This window comes from Podarcis pityusensis (assembly GCF_964106645.2).
Source record: "Podarcis pityusensis genome assembly, chromosome: 3".
NCBI classification, from domain to species: Eukaryota; Metazoa; Chordata; class Lepidosauria; order Squamata; family Lacertidae; genus Podarcis; species Podarcis pityusensis.
This window is the reverse complement of record NC_138026.1, coordinates 45,519,460-45,546,174: the sequence shown is the minus strand read 5'-3', so window position 1 is coordinate 45,546,174 and position 26,715 is coordinate 45,519,460. Positions and strand designations below refer to the sequence as shown.

Here is a 26,715-nt window from a genome sequence, read left to right as displayed (position 1 = left end):
AAAAAATATGCTCAACGTCTTCCATCGTTTGAGACCAACACTGTTTCTGTGGCCTACAAAACTGAGAATTCTTAACTCTATGAAAGCTAAACAAATGCTTTGTTCAGTTGCCAGATATTACAAAAATATTTTAAGAGACAAATTCTCCCTTTGGTTATGCTGCCTTGCATTTTCAATAAGCATTTCAGTACTTTTCGCCAACCACATGGTTGCTGTGCTGTAGTATAATTATTACAAACACAGCTTCTAAAAGCCAAGGCTATTTCAAGCATTATCAGAGTTTTCCTCAAAGAAAACATCCCGACTCTTTGAACATCCTGAATGAGTTTTATTAAGAGTATCATTCCTCTGTTACAGAAGATTTTCTGGGCCTGAGAACAAGGTCTTTGACAGAGCCAGCCAGCTCCTGGAGTTCTTTCCGGATTGCCTCTATGCTTTCTTCTGCATTCAGGTTGTTATCCACTGAGTCGTCGTCTCCTTGCCCAATCTTCTTATTTTGACTTATCAGCTGTTTCACTACTAACCCCTGGTATTTGACAAGAAGAGAATGCTGATCCTGCAAAATGAAACAAAATGCGGCTACTAAGAAGGCAATATGAGCAACTTATAATCAGATGGTGGTTGTGTTAGTTCATAAAGAACCCGCAGTGAGAAAAGCAACTTCCTTCAAGCATAATTATGATCCCATCTCAAAGAATCAAATCAAATCAAATGAGATCTGTTTTAACATATTTTACATACCGCTTAGTCATCAAAACCTCTAATCTGTTCACATAAAATATATACCAAGATTAAAATCACATTCAAAAAAGATAACCTTAACATTTCTTCAAAATACAAATGAGTGAGTTTATTTTTGTCTAATATTAATGGGCAGATCATAAAAAAAATCTATTTTAAATATTGCATCCCGTATTTACAGCTTTCCCTGGAAGACCATTGCACTATAATATTGCACAGTAGTTGCTTCCCTTAAATTCAGTAGACCACATGCCTAATTTTATCCCTTGTTATATATAGTTGACACACATAGTTCCCTATATGTGCTTAATGAGAATTCTATGTTGTGGAAATTAATTACTGAACCAGTCACAGAAATGTCCACTTTCATCCCTCTGCATGCACATATATAATCCTATACATATTTACTTTTACTGATTTCCATACAATTTATTCCTAGAACCTGTGTACAGGATTTCAGTCAAAATAACTAACTAACTAACTAACTAACTAACTAACTAACTAACTAAAGTGGTTTCTGTGAATGCCAGCATTTTCTCAACTTTTGAAAAGAGCAAATTACAACACTTCTTGGTTTTTCCAGTGTAAGTACCTCTGGGATCTTTGTACTTAAGAAAGTAATGATCTGTGGCACGCATCTTCCGGGTGCATGAAGCATGCAGTGTGTTGAGAACTGGAACAGCAAGACTGATGTCAGGTGAAGAACGAGAGCTGGATCTTCTGTGACTTTCAGCTGTTCAATCAGAGCTTGTCTGTGTTGGAACAGGATTTGCCTGAGACAAGAAACAGGATGTATGATGAGAAAAGGCTTTTACCTATTTAATTACTTGCAGATTTGGATAACGGTGAGTTAATCTGTAAGACAATGTTCCTTGAAAACAAAAGTTTTGGACTTGGACCACAGTTCAAAACTATAGTTCCACTCTCCTCTTCTGGGAGGCCATAACTAGAAACTCTCACCTTCCCATTTGTATGATCTAAGGCCTTTTAGAATGGGTGGCATGTTTTTAATGTTTCCTCTCTCCCCATTCCCGCTTTTAATAGATGTACTACTATTGTTTTGAGCTGCTTGTGGCAAAAAGGAAACGAATAAATAATAATAATACTAGTACAAGGATAATGACGGCAACTTCACAAATACTTTAAAAAGCTGAATACTATTCTACCCATTAACAGGAATGAAAAAGAGCAATTTACTGGTGCATAATATTACCAAGAGGTATAGATGCCACGAAATCCACTCATTATACCTTTCTTCTATCATGGAAATCATGGCGGCATATGTGGGTACCAGGCAGTCTCCTACCCAGGTTCTGACCAGGCTTGGCTTAGATTCCGCAAGAGTCCTGTGAACTTCAGGTCATGCATTGCTACCATCCCATATATTTCTCCAAATGCTGTTGGAAGTGCCATGAGGTTAAGCGACTCTATTGGACAGATTTAGGAAACCAAGACTACAGTACAAGAACATTAATTGCTACTGCTTGCAGAATGATAAAGGGCTCCTATGATGACAATAAATTATGAATACTGCTATTTCTAGCTAGTTAGTTATGACTCCACCAACTCGTCAATGTGTCTTTTCTCTTAAGTGGCCATAATGTTAAAGCACCTCCCCACTGGTAGCCACGTGGTAGTAAAACCAACTACCTTTAATGGGGACAAGTATGTGTAAACACACTGTTGAAGTATCTTTCTGTATTTTTTAACGGATGCTGTTTCCTATTCCAGTTTAATAAAGTTGAAAGCATTCAATGTTAAATTTAGGACTCATAAGCTGGAAGTTTTTACATGTGCAATATATATACAAGTCTATTTAGAAATAGAACCCATTGTGTTCAATGAGATGGATTACCAGGTAAGTAGGCAGTGTTTTCCCCCTAAAAAAATGTTTAGGGGTACTCTCATTTTCTTACTCCTATTGAAATACTGCCCATCAATGAGGCCAAACTCAGATTCACAAAATGTTTAGGGGTATCCTGCATCCCTCCCAGAAAAAAAGCACTGTCAGTAGGTATATGTATTCTTAATATAAAAGGATTTTAAACAGCCACAGAATGAAGATGTGTAACTTGTCAGGAGACTTGAATTTAACTTTTGTCCTCCATAAGCAGTTCCTAGCTGTGAAGGATCTTAAATGAGCATTTTTTGGGGGAGGGGGAGGCATGGCTAGATCCCACCAAGAAAGCTTAGGTCATAAGCAAAAAGCTGGAAAGTATCATTTCTGGAAAATTAACTTACATTAAAACATTTTTATCTCCCTATTCCTTGGAGTAGCAAGACTAGTTTGCCAGCAACGAAGCACCTATCATTCTGAAAAAGTGATCACCTGTATAAGCCTATGGAGGGAAACTATGTATTGCAAAAATATTACCTTTCTTTCTTCTTATCACCCTTTTTCACCATAATATCACAAGCTTCTGCAGCAGCATCGAGACAGGAAACAAACTCTTCTAAACTCTTCAAAAAAAGCAGAACAAAAAGAATAGCAAAGCTATTATCTCCTTTAAATTCAGTGTGAGGTTTTCCACAGGTTGAGAGAAGCTCACCTAATGTGGAGTGTCATGACTTCCTTCTACACACAGAGGTATCTGATATTTTGCCTATATTGTGACCTCCACTGTTTCCCCCATCCCTCTTGCTTTTTTCACACCTATGAATAAAATGCTCACTCTCAGTTTATTTTGCTTACAGTTTGCCTATTTCGAAATTGACTATTAAGGGAAAAGTGAAGAACAAAACCCATTACTAAATTAAGAATGACAAACCAAATAAAACAACACTTCTTTAGGCAAGTGGGTGCAGATTGGATGCCTGAAACTTACCTTGCCATTCAGAGAAATGTGGAGTTTTGTTAAAGGACCTCTTGTCTCTTCAGATAAAGTACTCAAAATCTTTTTCCTCATCTATTTGAAGAAGTGTGCAAATCAATGAAGGTAATTTTAGATTCCAATGAACAACATGTTTTGGTCAATAAACTCAAAAGAAAATAAGAAAGTAGTCTTAGAAACACTAATCTCATATTGCAGGGGTCAACCTTATTGAGCCTTGTGACATATTTGCAAACCAGAGGAATGGTCATGGGCACCTTGCACACTGGACAAACCACATTTAGGCAATTTTGAGGGGGGTGCATAAGAGAAAGGAAAGGAGTAATCCTTTCCTCCCCAGCTGCAACCCCCCACTAACTCAGAATCACCCTTTCTTCATGTCAATAAGGCTTTAAAGAAGCCTTGTATTGTTGCAAATAGAAGGGCTCTGTGTAATTTAATTGTGTGTGTACAGTGAGGTCAGTAGGGAGGGTCACAACCGTGGGCCGAGTTTATTGTACTGCCATGCCCCCCAAAATGCAATTTGCTTTGAAATAAATCAGCTACAAGTTGAAGTTTTCTTCTAAGCCTAATTTCAGCAGGGGGAGGCATGTGGAGGCAGGACTCTGTGGTCAGCAGAGAAGGTTTCTGCAGGCACTGTGCTGGAGACCTACAGACAGGGCGAACCACTGGAAAAATGTCTGTAGGGGTTGTGGAGATCTAAGCTATCTTATAAGCACAGGAACCCATGCCCTACAACAGGGTCTAGGAACCAATAGACAACCAAATGTTGTTGGACTACAACTCCCATCATCCCTGACCACTGGCCATGCTGGCTGGGGCTGATAGGAATTGGAGTTCATCAATAACACCTGAAGAAGCACAGGTCCCCCCTCCCCCTTGTCCAGCTCTACAATGAGGGGGGGGGGGATATGAACTAATTGCTTTAAGAATCTGTGAAGATAATAGGAAATAGTATCAAAGTACCTCAGTGGTAATGGCAGTGTAGTCTTCTGCTGCCATCATTTGATCAGCAGCTAGGCAGTTGAAGATGAGGTTAGTGATGTCAGTGCAAAACGTCTTCAGCATGTGCTTGGCAATGTTACTTTGCGTCTCATCTGCAAAACAGAATTTCTGCAATAAAAAAGACAATTTGTAGATATTTGCATATTACATTAGCCAATCTAGAGAGGCCTCGGCCTTTTTTCCAGCCACAAAGCATCTTACGCTCTGCTTCCAGCTGCTATTACAGGTGTTAAAATGTCCGTGGCATCACAATGCATGAAAGACCTGCAAATGTTATTGGAAAGGTCAGACAAGATGTTTCAAACTAGGCCATCTTTTGCTTCAAGCAGAGAAAGCAAATATTAAACTGACTCCTACGGGCAGTTCTGTGCAGATCACAAATGGTAGAATTCAGTGAACATCCACACAAAAATATCTGTGGTAGACAGGGGGAGAATAGAAACAAAAGATGTAAAAAAGAAAAAGTTTAAGTAAATGGATGGGCAGTATCATCACAGAATTGGTAAGAAATAAAATCCAAGTCTAGTCTTTAAAGTTCTTTTTGAAATCAGAAACTGCCCAGCAACAATGTGTTAAACCATAAATTCATTCTGAAGATAAAAGTGTGGCATCCATTTCTGCAAGGATATATATACAGTACTGAGCAATGAAACTTCCCTTTCCTCCCTCCACATGTGCCCTGTGCGCTCCCCAAATCTGCTCTAGAGCACTGGTGCTTCAATGGGTGGGCTGGGACCCACTGGTGGATCGCAGCCTGCTCTAAGGCGGGTTGTAAAAGGAGCACTACCACCATGGGAATATATGGTAAAAGATTGAGAAGCAGATCCCCAAATGCATGTTTAAATGGGAAGGTTGGGTTTAAAAAGCTTGAAGATATTTGCTCTAGTGGGTTGAAGAAACCCTCAGAACAGATTTAAGGTGTGCATGGGGAGAGGGTAGGAAGTTCTGTTGCTCAAGCAGAAATCTAGTGCTACTGGAACTAGTTACCTAGCACTACCTTAGATACAATCCAAGCTGTACCTGTAAAATGCTTTGCTCCTTTTTCAAATAATCGGATATTATTATACAGGGTGGACACCTCTTCCTGCAAGTCCTTGATGGTCTTTTTCCTGCTAGCTCCAGAGTAAGTAGAAGTGGAGGACATAAATACTGAACGCACAACTTCCTGATAACTCTTGGTCAAGGGCCTAAAGAACGGGGAGGGGGGGATACATTAGCAAGAGACTAGTATTTCTCCAAATACTACATAACCTCAAAACAACAAAATAACAGGCTTTCCTATCAGAAGTTGAAAATTTAAAGCCAAGGGCATTTTAATAACGTCAGCTGCAACTGTTTTTTTGTACACAACACAATGGCTAGAATAGCAGTCACACAGGCCGCTCACATAGCCTGCAGATGCAGTAGTTAACAATGGCAGTTGGCAACAGAGGAGGAGGAGTCTGGTCTGTGTGACTGCTTTAAAAATTATTTCTTTTGCTGGCTTGGAGCTGCTTTTTGTGAGATCAACAACTTTCTGCTGCAGACACATCAGAGAAGGGAGGGTCAGCAGGCTATTTCTCAAGGGCCCAACAAGGCCTGTCTTTCGAACTTTGAGCTGTCTGCTTTCATCACACTTGGTTAATATGGGAACCTGGTAACATAAGTTTGCTTGATTTCATCTTCCCTTCCATTTTTTATGGGTTGTAAATTTTTTACATTGTAGTCGTTGATAGTTACTGCATTTCTTTTATTGACACATAAGTGACTCGGGGAGCCCTTCTGGCTGAAGAGTGGGATATAAATGCTGTGAATGAATGAATGAATGAATGAATGAAAGCCTTGCAAGATGGAACACCGGAATTCTGATTTTTCATTGAGCTATAGGATGTGTTAGGCCCTGTTTAAGTCAAAACTGAGATAAATCATTGAAATTACCTTATTAGGTGGTCAGCGAGCTCTGTTATAAGCTCTTCAGGACAGTCCCTTACATGTTTTCTTAAAACATCCTCAATCTCTTCTGGTGACAGAAAAGGGATCTCGAGGTGCTTGCTCTTATCTGCAATGACCATGAGAAACATAATTAATATCTTCAGTTTTCTTGAAATCTCCCGTGTAAGAACACAAAATACATTCCTCTTAGTATCAGGACTCCCACAGGTCACAAAAAAATAAGCATGTGCCGACTACTGCTATTCACGTTATTCAAAATTGCTACTGTATGTTTATCACAGAGCCCTAGTTTTTTTTCCTCCCCTTGTTTGCTTTTGTGATTAGATTAATTCAGGAGTCATTTGGAAATATCATGGTAAAATGGGATTCCCCCCCAAAAAACTGCTGTTAAAATTATATGGATACACCATTGCCATTTGCAGTAAGTAATGTTACCAGACACATATCAGAAATGATGCTCTAATGTGAAAAGGTTATACAATTTAAAGCATTCAGGTAAAAAAAAGTTTATCCTGGGCTGCATTCAACACTGTGCGAGTGTAAGGCAGATAATGCAACTGATCTTCCTTTCCCTTCCTGTAGCTCCCCGTACATCCCTGAAGAACTTCTCCAGAGGGCTGGGGGAAGCTGCCAAACATTGCCAGCTATGACGTGCTGGGCTACAGTACATGGAAATCACCTGAAACCAGGTAACGGAACTTAGCACTACCAGAGCGCTAGCACGTTCCTCCTCACACCTGCAGCCCCATATTAAAACAGCTCACTAAATTCTCTTCATCATATTTTTTTTTTTTTTAGTTCTGTGCTTAACCTTGATTTTTGCTTGAAGTAGCATTTCTGTGTTACCATTAAAAGGCTTCGTGTCACAATTCAAATAATTATCTTAGAAAAAAAGATAACCATACTAATATATTTGGATATCTTATAGGAGAATATTTCATTACAAACTCAGGGCAACAGTACTGCATTTACAAAACTACAAGGATTAGGTTACTATAGTAGAATAAACTACAAACTTGAGCTGCTTGTTTGTGATTCCTCATCACTGTCAGCGTCTTTTCTTCCCTTCTTCTTGGCTTTCTTGATCTTAAATTCTCTGGCGTTTCCTCCACCGCTACTTTTCACACTTCCAGTGCCCTCTGGTGGAAAAACTACTTGATTAGCATGTGAAGTATTACTAAGTCAAGTGATGCTTTGACAAATATAATGAAATGAAACCAAAATCCTTATAAAAACAGAGAAAATAATAACCCTGACTATATTATGAAAGGAAACAGGAGTTACTATACCTGGGTGCATAATAAAAGAACGACAGAGCTAAGAGTATAGTATTTCAATATTTGTTCTAATTTCTACTTCATCAGTAAAGCAAACTGATCCTTATGAAAATGTGACTCAGACTTAAATCAAATAAAAGATAACGGTAAAATGAAAGAAAGCAGTGTCCACAGCAAGTTCCAAATCAAGATGAAAGGAAATGCATTTAAGCTGACTGACAATGAAATTAACACAGTTCAAGCAATGCTGAACAGGAAATATTCATGATTACTGTTTGCCTTTTGAACAGAACTATCATCTGCACATTTTATTTCAAATGACCCTAAACCAACTAATTGTAACACTTGGGCTACAACCCTATGCTCACTTTGCTGGGAGTAAGCCCCAATGAAATCAATGGGTCTCATTTCTGAGTAGAAGACAATTCTATAATTGCAATTTGTGAGTGTCCCAATCCCATATGTTAAAACAATAATGTAAAATTCAAGTGTAGTTTTTATTTTGGCATACACTGGGTACTCTGTTTTGAAAGAAAAGCATTATATCAAACTTTGATAAAGTTTGTTAAGAGCCACTCAGCATAAATTCCACTATACAATCACAACTCTGGTTGATCACATTCAGGCTATTCTAAAAATTCAGTGTAAATAGTTTCAAAACTCTAGCAAATCCTTTTCATCCTCTCATTTGTAAAATGAAATTACTCAATTAAATGAATATTCCTTACTTTAGACTGCAATCCTAGGCACAGCTTCCTCTGAGCCCCACTGAATAGAGACGAGCTTACTTCTGAGTAAACATGCATCATATTGTGCTATCAGAACACAATCGTTAACATCCTGACCAAAGCCTTATGGTTTGATAAACAGACTAAGCAATGGTAACATTAGGTATATAAACGTGTGACTTGACATTTGCATTAATTACACGTTCGGGGGTGGGGAATGCTAATAAATAAGAGAAATGGCTATAAAGACAACACTGGTATAAATTCCTTCCGTCTAATTACAGCTTTAGAGTCTGCCTTATATAGTGCTGTCTAGAGAGCTTCTATAGCCACCATGCCCTAGAAAACTCTTGTTCTCTTGGGAGCTTTCCCCATCAATATGGATTTCTTGCAAACTCAATACTGAGTTCTTACTGTACGTGTTAATGTTCTTCCCCACAAACACAAACAACTAACATGTTAATGTTCTTCCCCACGAACAACTAACCAATGTTTCTCATTGTGTCTTACGGTGGGCCAAGACTACATAAATAAGCTGTGAGTGGTGGTGATGATGATGAGAGAGAAGAGCTGTTCTGCTTCCCATGTCCAGCTACAGAGTAAAATGGCAGTTACCCTGCTCCCTCCAACAATCTTTTTCTTTGCATTTCCTTGAGCAGTGAAAACTTGACAGTAGTCAGCAAAGAAGAGAAGCAGTACTCTTTCTTCCCAAAACCTGTGTCTCTATTGTCAATGCTGTAATGTGGGAGAAGTCCTTGTCATGCCAACAGGACAGCTGCCAAACTAACAAGAAGAAACCATGCAATCAGTAACCAAGTAACTTATGCCTCCATTTTCTTACCTGCTGCTTTCTTTCTTCTTTCATCTTTCTTATCTTTTTTACTTGAAGAAGCATTTTCTACAAATGCAGACTGCTTCAGGTCCTCTTCTGTGATTAAGTGCACAGGGTTATTTTTCATCTCCTAAAATGAAGATCATACATGCACCTGTTCATGTGAGATGCACTGGAACGTACTGCAAATCCTTAAGGTTTCTGATACTATCTCCCCTCCTGTTTAGCATGGACGTAATGTCCCAGACACTCATAAGAGAGTGCAACACACGACAGACACATACTCAGCTAACATCTGCATGAGGTATCCCATTTGTCAGGTCCTAGCAGAACACTATTACCTTAAACTTAGCCACCATCCACTGAGCTGTGCTGGTTTTGATAGGAAGAAGATATGCAAGAAATATAAACAGAATAATCCCATTTTTTGCTATTTTACTCTGAAATGCAGCAACATATCTCCGTTTTCTTTGTTGTACTCTCACCTAGAAATAATCACTAGACAACCTTTCCTTGCCACCTGCTGTTTTGTTCTTGATTATCACAGTAGGAAAGCCAAGAATCTGACAGTGACTGGCTTGAGATATGGAAAATGGATGTACAAATTCAAGGAATATGAGCCAAATGTGATGGCATCCCAATATTCTCCCAAAATGTGTTGCACAAAGCTTACAAAACAAAGGTGTCATTTTTAACTAGAAGCAAAATTAAATGTAAAACACAATGATGGACAATGCTGATTCCATGGGTAGGTAGTTCAGCTCAAAGACATAAAAACATCATTAATATGTGCTAAAGACAGGCTTGCACAACATGGGACTTATCAAGCTGAATGCAGCCTACCAGCCAGAGATTAGTCTATCAAGGGCTCAATGAATATATTGATTTTGCTTGAATCAAACTGCAAAGAGAGCTGGGGAAGGAGAGAGCACCTGACAGGCCACACTGCATTACTGGTGAGTGGCATTGAGTTTGGTCGGCTGTAACTCATGCAGTCCTTTTCTAAAACAATGCGCCCAGAAACAAACCTTTTCAGCTTTCTGGTGCATCAGATCACCAAACAAATCAGCACAGCTGTTGATAAATTTCTCACTGACAACATTAGTGTCGCCAAAGACCAGAGTTGAAGGTTGTTTACTGAAGGATCTCATCACTTGCTGGAGCAACATGCTGGCATCTTCTACAGAGAATGAACTTGGAAGAAGAGGCTAGGAGCAAAAGAAGCAAAGCCAAACGAAAACCACCACATTGTTATTTATTGTTCAACCAACTGGCTACAATATATACAAATTTGTTTGTATAACTACCATGCATGATATTCATATCCTGGCACAGAATTTAGCAGTCCCGAGATTATTATTTTTTAAATATTGCTAGTTTTTACAACTGCAAGAAAAGGTTTGAAAGGTGTCTGAACGATGCCAGGTGAAATCTCAAAAGTATGAGGTGAGGTGGGGATTGACTACCCTGAATAACTTTCTGTAGCAGAAAATAAATTATGCACATCTCTCTGCATTGACTCAATCTGCAGAGTTGATACTCACTGCAGAAATCAGCTTTAATAAGGTGCAGAATTTAGGTTACCTTGATGCAAAATCCTGCCTGTCTACTCATTTAATCTTTGTCTTGTGTTAGTTAGAGAGATGAATAGGTGAATAGGTGGATGAATGTACTTTAATAAAGAGGATTTTTCTAAACCAGAAAAACTGAAAATGTAAAGATGACATTGAGAGAAGGGAGGTTGGGAAATCAAAAGCTTTTTGACAAAATAAATCTTTACAGCTTTTTGTAAAGTGTCAAAGCTGTTTCAAGCTACTTGCCATGTTTGCATTAAAATAATGTACAAATTAAAAACTCCAGGTAGGATATAAAGCCAATTCAAAAGGCATTTTATAACCTGCAGTATTTGATAACAGGAGTCTGTGCCCTCTGCCTGGATGATGACAGATAAACATGTAATTCCCTGTATCTAGGGAGCTTGTTGGGAAAATTATTACTGCCACTTTGTACAAAACTGGTTTCTATCTATCTGGACAAAAATGCTGTAGTCATCTATTGCAGTGAAGCAACTGTGAGCTAAATATGTCCACAAATCTACAGGCAAGTGGTGTGAAAAATTTTAAGCTGGAATTACAGAATGTTGTAAAACACACAAGTGTATTAGAATTAACCTGTGAATTCCATTTGTGACTTTATCACTCTCTTTCAGAGCTGCCTGGGCCATAATTTATTTCCACTTCCAATTTTTCACACTACCTTTGGTAAATTAAAAATGCATGTGGCACCTATTCGGAGGAGTAAGTATGCTTTCAGTCTTCAAAGCTCTATAGCTCCCCCCGCCACACCCAATAAGGAACAGTTTCTATCACCAAGCTAAAAGCCGCTTTTGGATAAATGGAATACAGGAATACGTACTGTCTATTGCGACATAAAGCTTGATAGCAAATCTTTTTTTGTTTAAGAACTGAAGTCCCATCTACAAAAATAGCATCTCAAGGAGTATTAGATTCTGCCACATCAACCCTAAGCTCTTGCTCAATATTGATTTGGCAGAAATTATGCTTTGAAATTAGGGCTTAATGCTTCTCAAGCTGGAACAAGCGAGACTAGCAAGTGATGACCTTTCAACTGCCATGTCCTTGCAAATTGCAGTAATCACTGCTTTAAATCTGTGGTGTATAATTTTCCTCTGTGTAACTGCATAAAATAGTCTCTGTTGCCACACAGGAACACGGGGAGCTTCCTTATATAGACAGATAATTGGTCCATTTGGTTCTGTGCTGCTGGCAGTGACTGGCAGTGGTTCTACAGGATCTCAAACAGGGTATCTATCCCCCATGACCCCACCAGGAAATGCCAAGGATTGGACCTGGGTTCTTCTGGAGGCAAACGGTTGTAGACAATGCAGCACTGTGGTGAATGTTTGGCAGCGCAAGGATTTCCCTTGCGTGACGGAACATTCTCAAGTCTCTTACCCCAAACAACCTTGAAGTTTGCTCAACTCTCAGGAGATTTGGAGATGACGCATAGTGTGCACGAGGGGGGAAATCTCCTTGCGCTAGTGCAAGAAGTTCAGTTATGACCTGTGCTGTGACCCCTTTTGAAAAATAAAGCCAGTGGAAAGAAATGAAAAGCAAAGAGCATACCGCTATATCCACCCACGTTCCAGAGCTGATGGCTTCATCCACGGAGGCCTCCACTTGATCCACAATTTCCTGACCAACACAAGATGATTTCAGAAACAAGAGCTGCAAGGACTTGTACCTTTTCTTTATGTAGTTCACAGGGTCTGGGATGCCAAGTCTGGACAATGCATCAAATTCTACAAAATTACAGAAAGTCCTTGACTTTGAAGAAAACTGAACCAAAACAAAACAAAACTGGGGACAATGGGCTAGACATCTCTCGGTGGACACTAACCACCCTCTTTGCAGCCTCTCTGTGGCTTTTTTTTCTTGCTCACTCTGAAGCAGTAGAGAACCCAGGAACTGGTGTTTGTATGTTAACTTGGTAAAACTTGTCAGGTGGGCAAGGGAGGGAGCCTTCCACAAGTCTGCTCACTATATCACTCCCCGATAGAAGCTGGCTAGCCTCCATTTTCCCCAATACAACAGCAATAGCTTCACTGAACGGAATAATGAAGAGTTGGGACGGTCTTGTCCCTTCGCTGCTGTCCTATCATGTGTGGATTGCCATGTGTGGATTCAAGAGTGGGACTAGGTCTGCTCTTCCAAACCTGCCCTCTATTACCAAAGCTTACAGCTTCATCCAGGCCCAAGGAGGAGCACAGGAATTCATCCTTCTTCCAACCCAGGAACTATACTAGGGAGCAGGGGATGGCGATGTTCTGCATTGCATTATCTCCTGCACTGGTGATGAGAGGTGGAGGCTGGTTATTAAGGTCAGCCCCCAGCTATTTGTCTTTTTACTTCCAGCCAGCACAGAGGCTAGCACTGACTGTCAGCTTTCTCCTCCTTAGTTTTAGTGTTGCCCTTGTAAACTCTGGAGGGAGGAGGATGGGGACCAAACAAGAATTGGCTCTGTCTGTTAGTGGCTCTGCCTACTGCTAACCTTCCTGCCCTACCAGTCTCAATGGGCACCAAACATTACTGATGAGGAAAAATGGGATATATGAGGGTCAGAGGGAGGGGGAGATCTTTAAGAAAAATGCTTCTCTTGATCAGTAACTTTCAGAAAGAAAAGTTCATTCAAAAGGGGTAAGTTACCTAAATAACCATTTTGCTTGAAAAATGAATCCACCCAGTTGCTCTGTGTTCTGGAGTAGATGTCAGGGATAAACACAGCCTTATCTTGCCTTCCACCAACCACTGTGCCTTTCAAACGCCCAGTACTAACAAGTTCTTCCAGCATAGCTGGGAAAAGAAACAAAGCAGCCACAACATTAGAAATATTTATGAATATGTGATTAAAAATACAGGGATTACAACCACAACTCAGCGCCTGTATGCAGGCCTCTATTTTTTCTGTGCAAGTTAATTTATTTGAACACATAGATACACCTAGATAGATAGATAGATAGATAGAGAGATATTAAACTGTTCTCCTCTCATCTGCTTCCTGTAATACAGTACATTATATATTAACAAGTGGGAAGAAGTCACAGGAAAACAGCTGTTTCTTCAGCACAGTCTCAGCAGACATTTGCAGTCAGCAACAGTGTGTGCTATGGATTCTTTTTATCATTACAGTGGTGCCCCGCAAGACGAATGCCTCGCAAGACGGAAAACCCGCTAGACGAAAGGGTTTTCCGTTTTGGAGGTGCTTCGCAAAACGAATTTCCTATGTGCTTGCTTCGCAAGACGAAAATGTCTTGCGAGTTCCTGCGGGGTTTCCCCCCCCCCTTTTCCCCAAGCCGCTAAACCGCTTATCAGCTGATGGCTAAGCCGCTTATCAGCTGATCTTTAAGCCGCTTAACAGCTGATGCTAAGCCGCTTATCAGCTGATCTTTAAGCCGCTTAACAGCTGATGCTAAGCCGCTTATCAGCTGATCGTTAAGCCGCTTATCAGCTGATCTTTAAGCCGCTTATCAGCTGATCGTTAAGCCGCTTATCAGCTGATCTTTAAGCCGGCTAAGCCGCTAATACTGTAGCGCTAAGCCGCTAAACCTCTAATGGGCTTGCTTCGCAAGACGAAAAAACCCGCAAGACAAAGAGACTCGCGGAACGGATTCTTTTCGTCTTGCAAGGCACCACTGTATTTAAATTTTTGTGGGTGGTATGTCTTATTAAAACATTTTTTAAAAAATACACCAGCTTTGTTTGCCTAATTCGTACATGGGGTGTTAGACACTAGTGTTGAAGAAATAATAATACATTATCTGAATGCATGTATTTAATATGGGCTTCATTTAGTTACTGTCTGATTTTCACTTTAGGTTGCAACAAATTAATTAAGATATTCTTGTTTAGGACAAGGAAAATCTATATGTTGAAGGTGTGGGCAGCCAGAAAACGGCTGGCCAAAATAAATGCAAACTACATTAAATGATAGTGAACAGGAGGAACAAACAAGAATGATGTGTAGTAAGCAAGAGCTGGAATAGTTTAGGTAGCGCATCCTAAGGATTGCAAAAGTCTTTTGGTAATGAGGCAGGGTTATCCCTATAAGGCATGTCATGCAATGCCAGAACTGTTTAATTGAAACTAGCTCAGCACAAACCACACCTCCTGTGCTGGTCCCCTAAAACAAAACAAATAAACATGAAAGATGCATTTTAATGGGTCAGTTTCACTTTGCTTTTGAAAGAAGAAAAAGGTACGCAAGCTTCAAACCTTATCTTAATTGCCTCTCACTTAACACTTTCTGATATTAATTACAAAAAACATCAGCATTAAATAAGTCTGAACAAAACTCACAGTAAAGCAGATGCTCCTGAAATCCATGCCGAGTTATTAGGTTAATTATTGGCGTAGGTCTAAAGAGAGAAGTGATATATATATATATAAGAAACCAGGACACTCATACATAAACACTTTGGGCAGGATCCAGCATCTGTGAAAATCACCCCTCGGTTGTCCCGATCAATTTGCCCTTCCGCAAAAGCCCTGTGGAAGGACCTCCATGTGTGCAATGGGACTTCCCCCCTCCTTTTCCTGTGCACAACCAAAATCGGTTTTGGGGGGCTGGGAGATCCTCATAAAAGCACATGGGGGATCCTTCCACACGGCAAGCCAAAATGTTTGTCCTCATGAAATCATCGCCTTAGCACAACAGTGAATCCTTCCTTAAATATCTTTATTTATTCCACATCGAACACCAAGTTTGTGAATACTGGAATAAAATAAATTGCTACTTTCTACTTCATAAACAGAATACTGTTAGAATATGTTATGCAACCACTAATGTCTTTTGTTTCCAGTTTTTTCACTGCTAAAGGCAAGAAATTTGTGGAGATTTTGCAGGGAGGAAATGTTTAAGGATGGGACGTCAATAGCTGCGTAAAGATTTGGAATTTTTTATCGGAAAAGTTGGAGCATGTCCAATTTTTGTCTATTTATGGGAGCAGATTCTTTGATGAAAAGCCAGAGCCAAAGTGATGCAGTTGCCATTGCTATTGTAATTAAAAACAGTTACGTTTGCTCTGGAAAATTTAATTTTGCTTTTATGTAGGAAGTGTATGCATCTCTCACACAAGGAGCAGATAATCAGAGCTGTTTATCCCAAAACATAAACGTGTCTTTCAATTTACCTGGTAATGGCAGTGAACAGACCACGGATACGGGCCCGATGCCGTGTGACAAATGCATCTGTGAAAATCACTCCTCGGTTGTCCTGATCAATTTTCCCATGGATAATTTTGCCCAGGCGGATGGAAAATGCCTGAGAACATAAACACAGCAATTAACCAGAGAAGCTATTTGACGCTGCACTGTTTTTACATTTTGACTTTATGCTGCTTTTAGCAGGCTTTTAATACGTGCATGTGGATTCAGCCTTGAGACAGGATTTGATGTTAGACTACAACCAACCATTAATCCACCACTGCTTCTAGGTATAGATAAGAGATCCCTCTTCAGAACCTGAATGCTCAGGAAGACAATTAAGCCAATGCAGAGAGCCTTACATTCCTGCTTACTATCATGGGACTTGACAGTAAGGAAGCTCTGAAGTATGGAACACATTATAGCACTAGGATTAAGTTTCTGCAGCTGATGGATGCCTCTACATTCTGTAGTCCTACTGGTACATTCTGAACAATACTCAATGGATTCGAGAGTGATAAGTGTTTCAAAAATTTGTGCAACTTGGAATTATCCTTCTGCTTGAAACTTTGGCTGTGCTCTGTGTGCCATCTGTCAATGGCAGCAGATTTCTAAAACCTTTGGTCTGCATTCTTTGATTTGGATTTCATCTTATTTATTCTAAAACATTTCTATGCTTTAAAAATGAAGGTCTTTCTGGCAAAACGCCATTTAAGAGGTAGAAAGGCGGGCTTTCCAAGCTTGGGCATAGTTCCAGGGCCCTAATCAAATACATTTCAGAGATTATTGGAGACAGCCAAGATGACTCAGTTAAAGATCTTAATAAGCCTTGTATGCAACCCTGAAATCTAACATAAAAGGTGGCATGTTTTAAAACAAATGTTATAAATGAATGAATGAATGCTACCCCCAAGCCAAATGCTCTAATGTTATTTCAGAGTCACCTCCTCATATCAGAGTCTTGCAGGAGGGAATGTTGAATGAATGGAAGATTGGGGACCGACAGGGAGAAAACCTTGAATTGCTGCTGCCTTATCGATGAACCTGTGAAGTGGAATCCTGCTGTGTTATGGTTGTTTTAAAGCAAACAACAACAACAACAACAACATGATGTCCAGAAGGCAGGAATCGACACCTATCATTCTTACATAGAAATCCATGTTAGTACCGAGAAAAAACATCTGATGTGGGGGATCTCTGACCAATTTTGAAGTATAATTAAGGTTCTTGCATCAATATTCTAAGAACTCTTGTGCAAAACAATATGAACTTCAGTGACAGAATACCTGAAGTTGTACCAGTATTAGATCACATGCAATTACATTACTTGGTACTTTGCATGTACTACTGACGTAAACAGGTTCTCATGTGTAAATAAGACATAATGTAGCCCATTTTACTTCCTAAGTTGAGGCCCTATCCAGTGTTCCCATTCTGCTAGTGCAAGAGACTTGGGTTTGCAGAACAGAACTTTCCCCATTCCTCCTTTGCCTGTAGCCCTCTGCATGCCCTCAAAATAAAGTCTGGAGTTGGGGGACCCCAGAAAAAAATTGGGATGAACACAGGGGGAGGGAAGAAATGCAAGTGCTATGCAGTGTTGTAGCTATGGGGGGGTGTAGTTGGTTTTTTGCTCCAGGTGAAGCCTCCAGAGGGGCACCATTGAGGCTCCCAGCCTCTGTGTGTGTGTGCACGCACCAATGCATGGGTTGGTGTGCCCAACTAGGTCTTTAAGCTAAGTGAAATAAAGCCTAGTTTTGCTCCTGGTGCTATGGATACCATCCTTATTTTCCTCGTATGTTAATTTAGGAAAATGCATTTTTGCTCATCTGGCTGCAAACCAACACACTGGGGAATCAACAAACGCTTCCAGTTTCTACAGCCCAATGGTCTGTGCTAACCAATGACTACGGATCTTAAGAATTATTTTTGCCTTTTCAGAGAATCTTACTGAAGTAGTAGATCAGGACTGCTTCACTTCCCTATTATTAGACACAGTGGCTGCCAGGAAATTAGATTCAATACTGCAGTCACAGTATTTAGAAGCAATAAGCAAATTAAAACCATGTTAGACTTTAAGTACCATAAGAAAAGGCGTTGTCAAACTTAGATCACAAGCTAGTGCATTTGATACTGGAACTTATTATCATAATAGTTACGAGAGGTGAAATATCACATGCTTTAGTGAAAAGTTGGCCATTTTCATATTAATTACCTGCTTCAAGAAATCTCCAGGAAGGTCATATGCCTTGCACAAATCAGATATTTTCACTTGCCCAGATTCCTGTAACTTGTCATTTGTTTCTTCTGCTATCTGATCTAGGTAATTCCTAATATGGAAAAAAGGAGTATAAAATTCCAAATTTGCCTTGCATGCTGTAACATTATTTGCTTTTAGTAATCCTATACAGTGGTACCTCGGGTTACAAACGCTTCAGGTTACATACGCTTCAGGTTACAGACTGCTAACCCAGAAATAGTGCCTCGGGTTAAGAACTTTGCTTCAGGATGAGAACAGAAATCATGCTCTGGCGACGCAGCGGCAGCGGGAGTCCCCATTAGCTAAAGTGGTGCTTTAGGTTAAGAACAGTTTCAGGTTAAGAAAGGACCTCCAGAACGAATTAAGTACTTAACCCGAGGTACCACTGTATAGTACTATATGAAAACATTAAGTGTATGTTGCGTCTACTATAAACTTTGTAAAAGATGCGATCATTCTCCCTCAAACAGAAGTTACCGTTAGTTTTCATGTTTTACAAAACTGATAAAGCAAATGTAATTCTTCATAGTCTTCTGTTGCTTGATATATCTCCTATGAAGCTCGTTTCTAAAACTTAAAGATTGTAAGCTGATATTGGAGTTTAAACTGAATGGCACCCATATCTGATATCACAGCAAACATATGGTCCATGTCAGCAACAGAACACTGCATAAATACTAGATATAAGCTGAGATTTAATCAGGTTGTCATTATATATAGGTAATTTGCCCAAGGCCCATTTAGTCCAGCATCCTAATTCTCACAGCTGCCAACCAGATCCATATGGGAAGCCTGCAAGCAGGACCTGTGTACTCCCCATTTGTTCTTTCCAGCACCTGATTCTTAAAGGTGATACACATTACACTAAGTAGTAAGAGTTCCTTGCACACACTGTCTCTCTTTCAAACGACCCAAGAGGGCAAACTACTTGCTACTGATGCTAAGGAGTCTCATCCATCTCCTCTACACACACCGGGCATAAAAGGGACACAAAGCCCCCCTCCTTTTAATTTCCAGAGCTTTTTCTGTCTTTGTCTCAACAGTAATGAGGAAAGTTTAAATGCCTTCCTTTGCATTAGCGAGCATAAAACAATAAAGTGGTTCTCAAATGTTTGTATGACTTCAACTGCTCAGCTTGTACAAAAGCAGTGGAGTACATTCTCAGACACAATGCATAATTATTGGCTTCCATTTCCTCATTCTGGATTAATCACATCGAAAAGCCCATTACACATTTACACTGTATTTAATCACTCTTGAAAGAACTCACTCATCTATAAGCTGCCCCAATACTAGTTGAACTGTTCGGTCTGATTTGACAAGGTCATTAGCTCGGTTTTCAATATGGAGCAGATCTACATTTACTACCTGCAGGGGAGAAAAAACAGGTTAGCATCTAGAATTCAAATCCATCATCTACTGTTAAAATAATACACTTTCACATTCACAAACCATTACACTCTAGCTACTTTTCAATAATTCAGATACAGGTGTATCTTAACTGAAAAGGAAAATGTGATATTGGAAAAGAAAATAGAAATCAAGACAAGTTAACACACAATGTAATAAAATCTCTAATTATTATGAAAAGCTTCAATTTAGCTGAAGCTTTCAGATGGAAAAAGGTTAGCAGAAATGAAATATTAATTCCCTGACTGTTTCAGCGATCAGTCATTGTTATTTGTGCATACTGTGACATTTAAAAAGCCCAACTTCCTTGATAGGCTAAAACAGGCTTCAAAAATTAAAACAAGTGTGATGGGGTGCTTATGTTGATGAACAGTGCGATTATGTTGCTCCCATTCTCTGTAATTTTATAATATATAAAATTACAGAGAATGGGAGCAACATAATGGAACCTACAGAGACACCACAGTTAGTAAAAATGAAATATAGGTTAGCAGCTAAGTGTTTATACTTTACTCCAGAGGTGGGGAATCTCCAGGACATGGGACAATTTGGCCTGCTAGGTCTTTCCCCAAAAAAGATCCCCACCCAGCTGACATTACTGGTGGGTGGGTGGACAGGGTTTAATGCTGCACTGGCTGTGCGATCCTGTTCCCAGCAGGTAACAGGACTGTGTAACCTAGAGGCAGGATTTAATCTCCACCCGTCAGCTAATTGCAGATTGCAAGACTGGGGACTTAAAAGGGAAGGGGGGACCCACCCATACACTATTCAGTAAGTATTTAGGTTTCCATACGCTACCCACTTACCTAGGAGTAAGCCTCACTGAACACAATGAGACTTATTTCTGGGTACAAAACCATTAAAAACAAATGTGTATTTCAAATTGGCCCAATTAAGCGCAGATAAAAAGTATTTATGCTTAAAGCAAGTTACCTGTTGCAAATCAACAATGTTTACACGACCTGTAATAAAAGAAAGAATATATTAGCAAATAGATTTTAATGCATAATATAGAAAGTCATAGACAAAGGAAGTACATTTTAATGAACTGTTTTATTACTCTTTACGTTCTGATTTGAAACTTCCAGCATGGTTTCATGCATGTTGTCTGGGAACTAACCCTGCTTGCTAAATGGAATTTACTACCATGAAGTGTGAATAGGACTTCCTTTATACATAATTTTTCCAGCATAGCTGCAACTGCCTCGAAGTTTCTTGCATATTTGTCCAATTACATGTAAAGGCATCTACACATCCACATGGAAGAAAGTCATGCCACTTGTGTAGAAATCTTTAAACATACCTGGACCAGCATGATGTGAACTATAAAGGTGGTGGCAGAAGCAACATCTGGAATAGCAAAGAGTATTTTGCAGGCATGCTCTAGATCTTCCATGCACGCTAGTACCGCAACTTACATCAGCAGAGGGAAAACTTTCAAAAAAGATCTATACATAAAAGTGCCCCCACTTTGAAATGAAATTGGAAGAGCTTGTGAAAAGAGTTGTGTGCTCATTAACATGCACAAGAGTTTGTATCATTTGCACTATGGTAAACTCCACTGAAATAAGTCTGTTAATCTGCATAAAGAAAAAGATTTATATTGATGAAGCCTGCTGGTAGCTAATGCTTTGTTCTTAAACTAAACAAACAATGGCATGAAAAACCAAAAGGCCTTTGCCTTTATTCCTGTACTCAGCATGAAAGGGATGCTACAACTTCAGATATCAACTGATACTTGCCAGGAAGAAAGCTCCCTCAATTATTCTTTTCCTCATACCCTAGGAGTTTAATTGTTACCAGCAGCGGCACAGCTACTGTTCAAATCCAATCTTGAGTGAGGCAACTAGCAACTTCCAAAATGGGGAAAGAGTTCATTTTTTAAAAAAGAAAATTGTGCCAGGGTGGGGTGGGGGGTAAGAAACCCTTCTTCTGATTCAAACCCATGCCTCTCATGGGTGCTTTTTATGAAAAATGCAAGGGATGGAATAGCTAATGACAGTTTGGCTCTTACTCACCTTTCAGATAAGACTAGACAGCTTTGTAAATACAACTGAATTCTCTGTTACAATCCTGTCTCCAGTTTCACTTAACTGTTTACACTGCTTTTTACAACTTTCCCATTCAGTGCAGACAATGTATGTAACATACCAGAATAGTGCTAAACTGTGCTTGCAATTCCACATAAAAATATCCTACATACTTCTTTGCAGTTCCTTTTAAATGATAAATGTACACCAAGTATTCCAAATTCAGTAGCAGCTTGAGAGGTAAGTGGAATGACATAGAGGCTGCAGTCCTATACCCACATATCTGGGAGTGAAGCCTATTGAACTCAATGGAACATAGTTCTGAGTAGTCATGTATGGGACTGCAATGTAAAGTTACCTAACATTACCATTATTAGATGAGACCTGGGTCCCTTCCAAGCTAGGATTCTGCCACTAGCAGTTTGGATAATCAGAATTGCTGCTTTTGTTTTTCACACCACCCCTAGCTGATCTTGAAGATATGTCAACAGGAGTATCTTTCTAATGGTTATTTTACTTTGGCGAGTCCATTCGCACTATGAAATAGTGTTAGAATCATGACCCTTAAATGTCTCAATGGCAAGGATACATGTTTCTATGTATTTTTATTTTCCAAAAGCAAATTACCTTTAAAGTTTCTTTCTCTGTAGTTGAGCTTGTAAACATATTTAGAAATAATATTTTTTACACACTTACCACCATGAACATGAAGTTCATCACGGATCTCTCTGCTAATCTGCGCAGGAGTAATATACTCTTTTCCATCAAGAGTATGCACCACTTCCAGCTGTTTTTCAGCAATCAACTTAGAAACGATCTCTATGCAATTACGTTCCGACAGTCTGCATACATAAAAGAACAGCAAAACATCTTGCATGAGATCCTGACAACTTGATTTTAAACAAGTGCTACTTCATTTCTAAGACAATCTGGAGAAGCTTTAGCAATCTATTTATGCCACAGAAATTTTCAGTTAAAACAAGTGTTTCTGACAGATTGACAATACAATCAAACTATCCCTTAACGCTCTGTCTTACTGCAAACAGAAAGCAGAAAGGTGAGTTTCACAACCACCACACCATGCTTACAGGTTAAGCAGGGATTCTTATCAATATTAATAAAACTGGGAACGTTACTGGGGGTCTGTACTCCAGATTAACTGGTGCAAAACAGGCAAGAAAGTTGTTTATTGGGGCTGATCAAACTTTGTGGAGCTTCATATATACTGATTTCCAACAGCTTTCTCCCCACACCTAAGATTCCAAGGCATTTCCCAAATACCAGAATAGCAACTAGTGAGGAGGAATTAAAGAACCTTTTAATGAGGGTGAAAGAGGAGAGCGCAAAATATGGGCTGAAGTTCAACATCAAAAAAACGAAGATCATGGCCACTGGGCCCATCACCTCCTGGCAAATAGAAGGGGAAGAAATGGAGGCAGTGAGAGATTTTACTTTCTTGGGCTCTATGATCACTGCAGATGGTGACAGCAGTCACGAAATTAAAAGACGCCTGCTCCTTGGGAGAAAGGCGATGGCAAACCTAGACAGCATCTTAAAAAGCAGAGACATCACTTTGCCAACAAAGGTCCGTATAGTTAAAGCCATGGTTTTCCCAGTAGTGATGTATGGAAGTGAGAGCTGGACCATAAAGAAGGCTGATCGCCGAAGAATTGATGCTTTTGAATTATGGTGCTGGAGGAGACTCTTGAGAGTCCCATGGACTGCAAGAAGATCAAACGCATCCATTCTGAAGGAAATCAGCCCTGAGTGCTCACTGGAAGGACAGATCATGAAGCTGAGGCTCCAATACTTTGGCCACCTCATGAGAAGAGAAGACTCCCTGGAAAAGACCCTGATGTTGGGAAAGATGGAGGGCACAAGAAGAAGGGGACGACAGAGGACGAGATGGTTGGACAGTGTTCTCGAAGCTACAAACATGAGTCTGACCAAACTGCGGGAGTCAGTGGAAGACAGGAGTGCCTGGTGTGCTCTGGTCCATGGGGTCACGAAGAGTCGGACACGACTAAACAACTAAACAACAACAACAAGGTACATTTGACACTGGATGTCTAATGCAGTTTTCACAGAATTACTGCAGATTTTTTATCTTCAGCAGATTATATCAGAACTTGAAATGTAACATCGTATTGTGTTTTTGGATAATATTGGTTACCATTCTGAATGCACTGACACTAATTATGAGTAATGGACATCAATGGATCTTTTTTGCAGCTAAATGGAACAGAAGTTTGTATTGTGTTATATGGCCATTCCACAAACGAAAGCAATTGCCAGCCTTATCACAAGCTCACAAAAACACTGTCTGCTAAATATTAGACCTTGTGGTCTGCCATGGGCTTTTCAGTTTTATAGTATTATATTAAAAAATAATACAAAACAGCATGCAGTAATACATATTCTGAAAATGTCCAAACATGTATGTCGAGTCATACTTTCTTAGTTCTGTTCTCATATATTACACACACATTCATATTCAATCGTCATCACAGTAATCAAAGGTCCAATACAATTCTTTCAACGGCAAAGCCTGCTAAAATAAGCACTTTGACGAAACTGCCAGAAATGATTTTCAGGTGGCCCAAGACTTACCCTTTTTGTGCTTTCACAGAAACACTGCAGCTGGTGCAGCCCTTTAGCTTTACAGTACATGCATCTTAAAAGACCCACAAATGTATCACAATACTGGGATGCAACTTCCACGGACTAAAGAGTCCACTTCATGAGGAGCAGGCCGAAAGCTTATTCCCCAAACAGATATGTCAGGAGCTACAAGACCCTTTCATGTGCTTCTGCTGCAAAGCAGGCCGACACAGGAGATTGATATACCAGGAAATAATAATAATTATAATAATAATTTATTATTTATACCCCGCCCATCTGGCTGGGTCCCCCCAACCACTCTGGTCAGCTTCCAACAAAACACTAAAATACAATAACCTATTAAACATTAAAAGCTTCCCTAAACAGGGCTGCCTTTAGATGGCTTCTAAAAGTTTGGTAGTTATTTTCCTCTTTGACATCTGGTGGGAGGGCGTTCCACAGGGCAGGTGCCACTACTGAGAAGGCTCTCTGCATGGTTCCCTGTAACTTGGCTTCTCGCAGTGAGGAAATGGCCAGAAGGCCCTCGGCGCTGGACCTCAGTGTCCAGGCAGAACGATGGAGGTGGAGACGCTCCTTCAGGTATACTGGACCGAGGCCGTTTAGGGTTTTAAAGGTCAGCATCAACACTTTGAATTGTGCTCGGAAACGTACTGGCCTCGGGCGCTTGTTCAAATGTTAAATGCACGGGGGACGTGTTGACACGTTTGCAGGATGCGTGGGAAAGGGCAGTAGCGAGCAAAGCACGGATTCCCAGGGCGGACAGGATCGCTGCTGCTTCTTCACTGGTTCCTATGCCTTTGGCAGCAGCACCTTTAGCAAATGAGTATTATCCGGGTGACATTTTTCTCTAGGCCAGGAAAAGCTCTAGCCCCGCTGTACTGCATTTCTGTATGCCAAGGTTGTCAAAAGCAGAGCACGTGGAGCGGGGATGAAAACAACAACAACAGGCAATCCTACTTAAGAGCATTACGGCACTAAGGTGAGCAGAGACCCCTTCCCTGCTGAAGGGCTGCGCTGCTTCTAGGGACATTACGGGTCGTGGCCCAGAGGGACGCCGTTGAAGCGGCTGCTGCTGAGCACGGAATGAAGGAGCCTCGGGCTCGTCGCGCGAGATACCGTGGAAGGAGCGAGATTCGTCCGCGCGAGGGGGGCTCGCGGGTGGCTCCTCCCCTCCCCCCTCCCCCCCTCACCTCTGCGTCGCCTGGGCGAACTGGGCGGATTGGAACTGCTGGGACAACTTCAGGATCTCTTCCCAGGTAGCCGCCATGGTTGCCCCGCGTCCGAGGAGGGGGCGGGGAAAGGGGGGGAGGAGGAGGAGGCGGCGGAGTGGGAACGGCGAGGCCTCTGGCACTCACACGTCAGCTCAAGAACGTTCCGCGGACGGAGCGCGGCGGCGGACATTCCTCTGCCGTTTCGGGCAGAACGCGATCTGGCTGCCGCGGCAGCGCCACCTGCAGGAAGACAGCTGCCACTGACGGTGGGCAGGGAAATGAGGAACACATATACCCCCCCCCCGCCCTTTCACCGTTTGCAGGGGGATCCGCGTGCAGTCAAAAGACATTTTAGGAAATCATTAAATTGCAACGTGCACTGATGCCCCCCCCCCTTCCTGGCTCTTGGCGTTTCCGGAAACATCAAATTCCGCCTCTAGTGTCTCTTCCCCAACGCTTCCTAAAATAAATCAATAGGACCGCAACCGTTGTGAACTAGCAGGACAAATGCGTGATCTAAAATGATCTAAATGTGCTTGAAACATTATAGAAAACAAAGCATAATGAGGTAATTAATTGCTGTGGGTTTGTGAGCGCCGGTCACGTCGGAAGGAGCCCGCGAGGCACACGTGGATCAGGTTCTATCCTGCGCAGAACATGGTACCCGATCTTCCGAGGGAGGCGCAGCCTTCTCCGTAGGTTCGTTCCACAGGAAAATATCACCTTACCAAGTTGGGGTATTTAATATGTGCGCTGTCAGGATCCGCCCATTCCAGTAGTTCCCACACACCACCCAACAAATAGATGGGGCAGCCTAAAAACTTGCGTTTTCTAATGCCTTCCTGGCATGCGGGACTCTTGCAATTCCCTGCGGCTGCCACTGCACACTTAAGGCACATTGAAGCTGCAGACATGCGGGGCAGGTGGCCTGGCACCACGGGGGTCAAGCCACCAGAGGGGAGAAGGGTCTGCACACTTGGGATACCCGGAGTCTTAGAATTAAAACTGGGCTGGTGCCAATGGGGAGCATCTTCTTTCACACACTTTTTCTAAGAACAACTCAATAGGTAGAGGAGACATGGTGGAGGAAGGCCCTTCAAATATGACAAACTACAAG

General features: G+C 40.8%; 1 protein-coding gene across 1 annotated transcript; it reads right to left on the bottom strand.

Moving 5' to 3' along the window:
- Window positions 1–307: 307 nt before the first annotated feature.
- On the bottom strand, window positions 308–25,767 carry UFL1 (UFM1 specific ligase 1). Its single transcript, XM_080997535.1, has 19 exons — window positions 25,578–25,767; window positions 22,462–22,607; window positions 20,669–20,697; window positions 19,596–19,693; window positions 18,281–18,395; window positions 16,056–16,186; window positions 15,223–15,281; window positions 13,573–13,719; window positions 12,493–12,668; window positions 10,375–10,554; window positions 9,356–9,476; window positions 7,526–7,648; window positions 6,495–6,615; window positions 5,598–5,764; window positions 4,539–4,669; window positions 3,567–3,647; window positions 3,116–3,201; window positions 1,334–1,514; window positions 308–556 (listed from the first exon to the last, which is right to left on the bottom strand). Exons 1-19 carry the CDS (start codon window positions 25,652–25,654, stop codon window positions 341–343), a joined length of 2,385 nt encoding a protein of 794 aa, XP_080853661.1. The 5' UTR covers window positions 25,655–25,767; the 3' UTR covers window positions 308–340.
- Window positions 25,768–26,715: the final 948 nt, after the last annotated feature.

What these genes read in the sequence shown, in the direction of transcription:
- UFL1 (XM_080997535.1), bottom strand. Translation starts at nt 25,654, where the DNA reads ATGGCGGCTACCTGGGAAGAGATCCTGAAGTTGTCCCAGCAGTTCCAA. An exon ending in TTCGCCCAGGCGACGCAGAG is followed by an intron (nt 22,608 to 25,577) that starts GTGAGGGGGGGA and finishes TTATGTATGCAG; the next exon opens with ACTGTCGGAACGTAATTGCA. An exon ending in TCAGGAGCATCTGCTTTACT is followed by an intron (nt 13,720 to 15,222) that starts GTGAGTTTTGTT and finishes TTCTTTTCCCAG; the next exon opens with CTATGCTGGAAGAACTTGTT.